General features: G+C 44.6%; 1 protein-coding gene across 1 annotated transcript in view; it reads right to left on the bottom strand.

The window, feature by feature from the left end:
- Nucleotides 1-640: 640 nt before the first annotated feature.
- The window catches only part of AASDHPPT (aminoadipate-semialdehyde dehydrogenase-phosphopantetheinyl transferase), a 29,392-nt gene continuing 21,389 nt past the window's right edge, over nt 641-8,643 (bottom strand). The window contains exons 5-6 of the mRNA XM_040460780.1: nt 4,477-4,548; nt 641-2,576 (exon numbers count right to left, since the gene is read on the bottom strand). Of these exons, the coding sequence (XP_040316714.1) occupies nt 2,412-2,576; nt 4,477-4,548 (237 nt within the window). The 3' untranslated portion in view covers nt 641-2,411. The remainder of the gene's footprint in view (nt 2,577-4,476; nt 4,549-8,643) is intronic.

The following is an 8,643-nucleotide window of genomic DNA, read 5'->3' as shown; positions in this document are numbered from 1 at the left end:
GGGGGGACAGTAAGAAGAGATTCCAGGAACACCAGCTGGGCACCAGCCACAGAAGGCACCAAGTCCAGACCGGACAAAACAGACTGCTCCAGACACGGTTTCTCCCAGAAAATGGATGAAGTGGACAGTATGGATATGTGTGAACATGCATCTCGTAGAGTTTCAGGTGGCATTAGCAAAAAGTGCTTACAACCCTATGCAAACAAAGTCAATTGTCAAGGAAAGAAAACTGCCATCTAGGGCAAGAACAGCCATCGATCCCTGGGCACAGCTTTACATATTCTTAATAAAATGTAAAGGTTCTAAATCAGTCAACAATGTAAGCACTGAATCACATGATTATACTGGGAAGAGGGGGCAGGAAGGGAATATATAATGGACTGGAAACAGAACAAGCTTTTGAAACTAGAAATTAAAAGAATGCCCATGATTGCAAAATCAAGTAAAACAGAAGCATGTTATTCAAAGATATGGTAATAGATAACAAAAAGAGTTTGCTCTGGGGGATAGGAAATGGAAGAATGAGGTCAAGGGGTGGTATTTCTCACTCGGAAAAACGAGCCTATAGATTCTTTAGACTCTGTAAACCATGTGTAACTTTAAGAAACAGAAAAACAAAACATGAAATCTAGTGCAGTGCCTGGCTCATAAAAATTCACTGACGTTATTTGCTTTATTATCATGACAAGACAGATGACAGGTTTTCATATCACTATTACATTCATGCTAAGGGACAACAAGGTTTCCTATTTTATATGTTACTTGATCTTTTAAAAACACATTATTTGCTCTGCTTGGAGTATTCGGGCATGCTTCATATAATAAAAAATTACAAAACATTCCAGTTGTGTTTTTTACTAAGCAAATTATCTAATTTTATGCAATTTACACACAATTATTAATTTTAGTAACAAAAACAACAGAATTCTTTCACTTCTTGATATCCCACAATAACAAGACTTAAAGTCCCCAAGACATGCACTACAGCTGTGTAACAGATTCTGTCATCGACGTGATGGTCTTAGCATCTTCTAGATTTTGTTCCCACTTTAAGTGCTAATTCACTGAATTAAAACAGGCAAAGATTATGAACAACTGGTTCAGAAGAAAGGAATAAACACAGCTAGTAACGACAATAATGTATCAATCTCATTTGTAATAAAATACAAATTTAAAAACAAGACACCATTTCTCACTTATATTGGCAAAGATCAAATGAAAAAAACAGAGAATTTGTACAGCTGACCAGGGAGAACGGGGGTGGGGTGGGAGGGGGGGTAGGCGGAGGGGTGGTCTCACATGTAACATTAGCTGGAAGTGGAAACCACACGGCCTTTTCTTCTCAAAGTTCTAGAACTGTTTAAGCCTTGTGAACCACTTCCAGAAATGCTCTTAAGGACGAGAAGCATGTTACTCAACATGTGGTCACAAGGACACTTACTACACCAGTGTTCATAGTAAACAGCGCACACGGACACAACGTCCGGCACGGGAAGGGGTGCACATGGTGCGAACCAGACCTTCCCTGTGATGGCAGGTGGCCGGGCGCCCTCGATGCCACGTCCCCACCCTCGCCGGGCTCCCTACCGCGGGTCTGCTCCCCACAGAGGCCATTAACATCAGGGGTCCGATCTGAGTCAAGAGAAGCTGGGGGGAAACATTGTGGGGTCTGTTGGGAAGTTCTCTTCACGGATGACAATGAGACTGAGAGGAGAAATGGCCTTTCCTGCCTTTTAGACCCAATCCTATGAAGATGTGAGGCTCACGTTACGGGAGCAGCTCTCTCCACGAGGGACAGGAGCCCCAGGCAGAACCGATAACCCTAGGCTGAGGTTACGGGCACCTTGGAACCGTGTGCCAATTCGGATGATAAATGCCCCGGGGTTACTTGGATATTGTTACCTCTGGTCACGACTTCAGCGCCAGTTAAGCCACAGATGCAGACTAATGAACAGGAGATATACAGTTAAGCCAATAAAAAAATTACAAAACACTATGTTTCCATGAAAAAAAGAAAGTGGATTAATATGGATTCATTTGCCAAGAACAGGGTCTGGAAAGAAACTTCAGGTTTTAGGAATCATTTATCTCTGAAGCATAAAAATTTACATATTCCCTTTCTCCATATTCGATTTTCTACTTTGTTCTACAGTAAGCACCTATCACTGTAAGATTCTGCTCCTTTTTCTACTCCTTTTGTCAATCCAGTATGATTTGGGAAAGAAGAGGTAAACGTGTGTTCTAGGGAATTAGTTGAACTGAGAACCTGGTGTTTTTAATAGGAAAAGTGGTTTGCCTTTATAAAAACGGGTTTTTGAAATAAAATTGGATACTATCAGGCATTTATTGTTTTAGTGAATACAGAAGATTACAAACAGTTTTCATTTTCCTTTGTTACTTGGGGAATCCTATCATGATTTTGTACCATTCCGTATTGGAATTTCTTCTGTGAAACAAAAACAGTCCCAAAACGAAGGATCTTCAGGGGTCATAGGAACAGCAGATGATATTAAATCATTAAAAGTGAGGACACTAAACTGCCTCGGAGTTGGTTTAGAATCATCTTGAGCTGGAACCTAAAAGGGAAGAAAAGAGATTACCTCACTGTTTTACTGCATGTGAATCTTATGATCAATTTCATAATTAGGGAAATGGGAAATAAGACCAAATTATTCATGTCAGTAATATTAAACTGCAACACAGCAGGATTTCTAGGTAACTGCAATTACTCCTTATGTTACTGTTGTCAGTATAACAAGTTAAAAGAACCTAATTCTTGAACCTTTTTGGTACCTAACCTGTGGTATATGTTTAAAATGTAGATTTCTGGGGGCGCCTGGGTGGCGCAGTCGGTTAAGCGTCCGACTTCAGCCAGGTCACGATCTCGCGGTCCGTGAGTTCGAGCCCCGCATCAGGCTCTGGGCTGATGGCTCAGAGCCTGGAGCCTGTTTCCGATTCTGTGTCTCCCTCTCTCTCTGCTCCTCCCCCGTTCATGCTCTGTCTCTCTCTGTCCCAAAAATAAATAAACGTTGAAAAAAAAAAATTTAAAAAAAATAAAAAATAAAAAATAAAATGTAGATTTCTAAGCCACACATCCAAAAATTCTCATAGAGGAGTTAAAAGGATCCCAAAAGAGGAGTTAAAAGTATCCCCAAAATATGTAACTTTTCATAAGCAGGTAGGTTTTTCTGATAGAGAACCACAATGCAAACTTGTGAGGAACACTCTAAGGGACAGATGTGACAAAATTCCCATGACCACACAAGAGACGCAACACTTCTATAGGAAATGATCACTCAACACTAACCTGAAACTACATCTTGTATTCTCAGATACAGCCCTTGTTCGCAACTCAGCCCAGGGTGGACCTTGTTCAACATCAAGAAGATCCACCAGTTGGTGCCACCTCTCACAACAGGTTAAATGGCGGACGCGGGCCTGGAAGCCAGCCACCAGGTCAGGGGCCTGTCAGGCTCCCTGCAGTGCCACAACAAGGAGGCAGCACGTGTCCACAAGTGACACAAGTATAAAGCTCTATACAAACAAGAGAGTTGCAGAGTGTAAAGCTGAGACTAAATCACACGAGGACAAGTAACCAAGGCCAGAATATCTTCAGATAAGAGGGGTCAATTTTAACATACTGTTCCCTTTTAATTAAAGTATCTAAGAAGACTTTTAATCCTTTAATCATTTATCAAGAGTACTGTCTGTGCATCGAGCTATTTTCCAGCAGTAACGACACATATCTACTGATCACGCTACAGTGTCTCACATGGATTCCTGAGAAAGAAGGACACGCACATAGCTCCAATTATTACAACATGACCAGGATTCCTTACAAATATATTCCTGCAGAATCACAACTGTGTACATGGAGGCTGAGGGCCCTTGACCTGAAGGGTGTTTTGGTTTGTTTCACTTTCTTCACTCAACAACTCAGCACAGAAAAAAGAACAGACCGTGGCAGGAAGAACAGAGACCAGTGTCCCATAGCAGCGTGACACAGGGCCTCACATGTGTTTGGCCCTGTCACTTTGGGAATCATTTGGGGGATTACTACAGAAGGTGGAGGGGTTCCATCCGACAGATAATGCCATCATTCAACACCCTCCACTAAACCTTTACATTCAACCCAGCTCCAGTTCATGGGGAAGAAACCACTGGTAAGATGCCTGGGACAGTGATTATCTTGAATTTCTACCAACATATAAGCACTAGGACAATACTAGCGACATTTTTTCTTTGTAATATTCACGAATGTGAAAAAATAGATAACATGCTTTATAAAAATTACTGTGAAATTCCAGGATCTTAAAGATTTGATCATGTAAAACTCTTCTAAATCTATGATCTTAAAAAACAAACACACACCTCTAACAGGATATAAACCCAATGACTGCTTCTATTCAATAAAGAACACATTCAACAAGGATTCATGCTTTTTAAAAAGAAGTAAGAGAAATCTTAAAATCTTACCCCCTGACGTCTAGATCCGTCCGGTTTCCTCAGAGCGACTGCCACAAAATGGTGCTCATCTATTTTGCTTTCCTGAAAAATAAAAGGTAGTGGATAACATATTACTGAAAGTGCAAACACAGATACACTTCTGTTTCCATTTTTAACTCTCCGTCTCCCTGTCTCTCTACACACACGCACACACATATATTCCCTCGCCTCCCTTGAGCCATTTAAGTCACACAGATCGTGGCCCCTGACTTGTAAATACTTCAATATGTATTTGCTAATAGGGATACTCTCTTATTCTCTTATACAACCACACTAGCTAATAGCTTCAGTAAACTGACGTTCAAAGAATACTTAAATCGACTACCTATAATCCAATTTTTGTGAATTAATCCAATAATGTCCTCCCAGCATTTCCCCCTTCCAAAACCAGAGCTCATCCAGGATCAACTGCTGCTTCCAGCTGTCATGTCTTGATAACAAGATGGATTATTGTATCTAGAAGCACATCTGGGTCCTCATCAGCCCTCACAGGTGACATGTGAAGTGTATATGTAAAAAATCAGACTGCAACACTGGTTTATAAGCATTCAGGTAACTAAATAGTACAGCCCCTGGAAACTCAGTGGAAATTCATAGCTAAGACTTAAAGAACACACTGTTGGGGCGCCTGGGTGGCGCAGTCGGTTAAGCGTCCGACTTCAGCCAGGTCACGATCTCGCGATCTCGCGGGATCTCGTGATCTCGCGGTCCGTGAGTTTGAGCCCCGCGTCGGGCTCTGGGCTGATGGCTCAGAGCCTGGAGCCTGTTTCTGATTCTGTGTCTCCCTCTCTCTCTGCCCCTCCCCCGTTCATGCTCTGTCTCTCTCTGTCCCAAAAATAAATAAACGTTGAAAAAAAAATTTTTTTTAAAAGAATCAGGTGAAAAAGGAAATGAAACTAGCAACTTACTACTGACACGAGTTCATTTAATGCTACTGAACTAAAGACTGAAGTTTAACTTCCAAGACTTTCTAAATTTTCAAGATTTTCTTAACTTTATAAATTTTATCCATAAAATTATTGTAAATACCAGAATTTCCCTATAATCTCTGACAAACCAAAAGGGAGCAAGAATAGTTTATCCTTTTAGTGTGAGATTACAAACATTAATCTGCTTCAGCAAGTCTGCATGTTATTTTCTTAGTACTTACCCATCTTAGGAACAAAGAAAAACAGTTTAAGCTGTAACTTGAAACACTCACATTGTATCATTTTTTCCCCAGTGGCCCAGCACTGAAAATGTATCTCATCAATATTACGATTTCTACCTTTGTAAGTACTTTCCCTTCAATGCAAAGAATTACTATTCCATGTAACCTCCTCATCTGGAACTTTTTGGTGGCAACCTTCCTAACAGCAACTGGCTGTGAAAACTGAGAGCCTACAGAATAGGACATTCCTCTTGGCAGAAGAGCTCCTATTTTCTCTTGAGAATTATTCTTCCAGGTGCGAGGTACAATACTCAGGGAAGTGGAAAGCCCTTGGCATTCGTTATAGTAAATCACGGTCTATAAATTAGACACCAAAGCTGTCAGTGCCCCTGCCCTCAGCAAGCACTGAGGGGGTAAAACAAGGGGCCGAGAGATGATGAGGTGTGATGCGTGATGTCCCAAGGAAGGAAAAAAGCACAGTCGTACAGGAAATCAGGAGAAGGCAATGGAATTGGGCTTCAATTGTCAAAGGAGAAGCGGGAAGAATGGAGGGGGAGGTGGTCTTGGAAAAATGAGAACAGAAGACTGGGGGACACTGGAGGAACGGAGAGCAATCGGTCAGGTGGTAACAGGGTGGAGGAAATGGGAGCTGATGGCCCGAGGCTGAAGGGCAAGCAAGCAGGAGCCCAGCAGTCTCTGGTCCTCTTGTCCAGATGCTGTTCCAGGTGGTTCTGCACCTGTGCCCTCCCTGGGGCTCCCAGCTCCCACCGCACAGCCACGCTCTCCCCTCACATGTCTTCAGACACTGAGCAGGTGTTCTGTAAGCCTGCTTTGTGGTCTTTGGATTTTCACTTCCTTCTGAGTCCTCAGGGAAGCCAATGTCCCTGTTCCTCTAGGGGCAGAATTTCACTGTGTCCCTGGCAGGATGGCCCTGCCCTCTCTAGCTGTGCCCGAACGAGGACAATGTCCTGGGCCTACGGCACCATCACCTGGGCTTTCCAGACCGATACCTGGAGTTGAGGCCGGTACCTGTACGCATCCCTCAGTCTAGTGTCCTGCGGGCATTTTTGGTTATTTTTTAACTATTTTATTTTTAAGTAACCTCTGTATCCACCGCGGGGCCTGAATCCACAACCGCAAGACCGATTGGCATGCTCCCCGCACGGAGCCGGCCAGGCGCCCCCAGACTTGCTTTTAAATCTGTGTCCAGAAATGGGGCTTTTTCCAGCGTAGCTAGTTAGTCCTCACACTATGAGGAAGAAAACGCAGGGGTGTGAGTAGCTCACACTTGTTCACGGCTGCACACGGTCATGAGTAAAACCTGTAAGCCTCCCACACCCACTATCCTGTTTCCAGCCCAAACAACACTATTTCTCAGAATGGTGTGGATTGTTAAGTCGTGCTTTTTTGTACAAGTGACCTGTAACTCAAAGACCCGACCTTATTCACTATGTCAGCAGCTGTGATGCGGTGAACACTTTCTCACCACACCCCCGCCCTTGGATCCAGAACTTCTGGCCATCCTGGTCATTCTTCCTCGGTCTCTTGCACTCCACCTTCAACTGTCAGCATCCTTAGGACTGTCCTGTGCCTCTCTCCTCTCTCTTAAGCAATTTTACAGCTGCCACTTTAAATCCCGCCTGCGTGATGAGGACTGCCCCCGCCAACCCAAACCCTGTTCTGTTCAGCGGACGCCTTCATGTGGGTGTCTCTCTGGCTCCTCAGACTCAACATCCCTTCTCTTCTCTCGTGTGCGGCACCTCTCAAGATGGTCCTAGGAGTCACAGAAGTGTTCGTGCCTCTTTCACTTACTCACAGCATCACAGACAGCACTGGGTCTTCTTACCTACCCGATCTTATCCCAACTTCATACCTGCTAAGCTTCCTGGAGAACACTAATCAACAGCTCCTATCTTATCCATTCGTTGTTAACTCCTTCCTCTGTACCAAGCCTCCCTGCACACCATTCCGGTGATGACACCAGGAACAGCCACATTACACATGGCTGCCAGGCTCTCCACACAACAAGCTGGACCCATCCCAGGAGTCCACCTGGCACCAGTGACCGGTCAGGAGGTAAGCACCTGGCCCAAGCCAGGCCGGGGAGTCCCTCTCCAGGTCTTTCCGGGCTGGAAACACAAAGGCAGTTCACCAAGCTCTGAGCTGCAAACTGCTATGTGCAGAAGTGGAGGGAGCCCCATTTCCTGCCACATGGAACAGAGAAGTAAAAAAAGCTGGTGTGAAGAATGACAGGCAAGGGCAGGAGTAGAGAAAGGCAAAAGTGAACGATAAGATTTCTGGGGCGCCTGGGTGGCGCAGTCGGCTAAGCGTCCGACTTCAGCCAGGTCACGATCTCGCGGTCCGTGAGTTCGAGCCCCGCGTCGGGCTCTGGGCTGATGGCTCAGAGCCTGGAGCCTGTTTCTGATTCTGTGTCTCCCTCTCTCTCTGCCCCTCCCCCGTTCATGCTCTGTCTCTCTCTGTCCCAAAAAAATAAATAAACGTTAAAAAAAAAAAATTTTTTTTAAAAAGATTTCTGAGTTTCCTAGTCTCCAATTCTGGCTGATTGTGGGGCCCAGTTACAGGAATCACTCTAACAGCCCATGAGGCTGTATCTCTGGCTTCAATGGGCTTGTGTTGGTTTCTGTCTCCAGCAAGCAAGACCTGCTGGTGCCAGAGACCAAATACAGAAAGAGGCCTGTACGCTCACTCAAATGTCCTCATCACGGCCACAGTGGCTCCCTTTGGCTGTTCACACACTAAAAGCTCTTCTTATTCCAGAGCGGCTTCTCTGCTTCTCCCTTCCCATTTTACTTACCTCACTAGGACTTATCTTTCCAGGATCAGCTTAAATGTTACACGCTCACATGGTGTCCCGGACCTCCCGTGCAGGGCACCATATTCACACCCGGGGTCCCTGACCCCCCCCTGCAGAGCACCGCGCTCATACAGTGTCCCTAACCACCCCTGCTGGGCACCGTGCTCACACC

This window comes from Herpailurus yagouaroundi, unplaced genomic scaffold, assembly GCF_014898765.1.
Source record: "Herpailurus yagouaroundi ecotype Mexico unplaced genomic scaffold, PumYag 251, whole genome shotgun sequence".
NCBI classification, from domain to species: Eukaryota; Metazoa; Chordata; class Mammalia; order Carnivora; family Felidae; genus Herpailurus; species Herpailurus yagouaroundi.
Note: the sequence above shows the minus strand (reverse complement) of the source record. Positions and strands in the feature narration are given on the sequence as shown.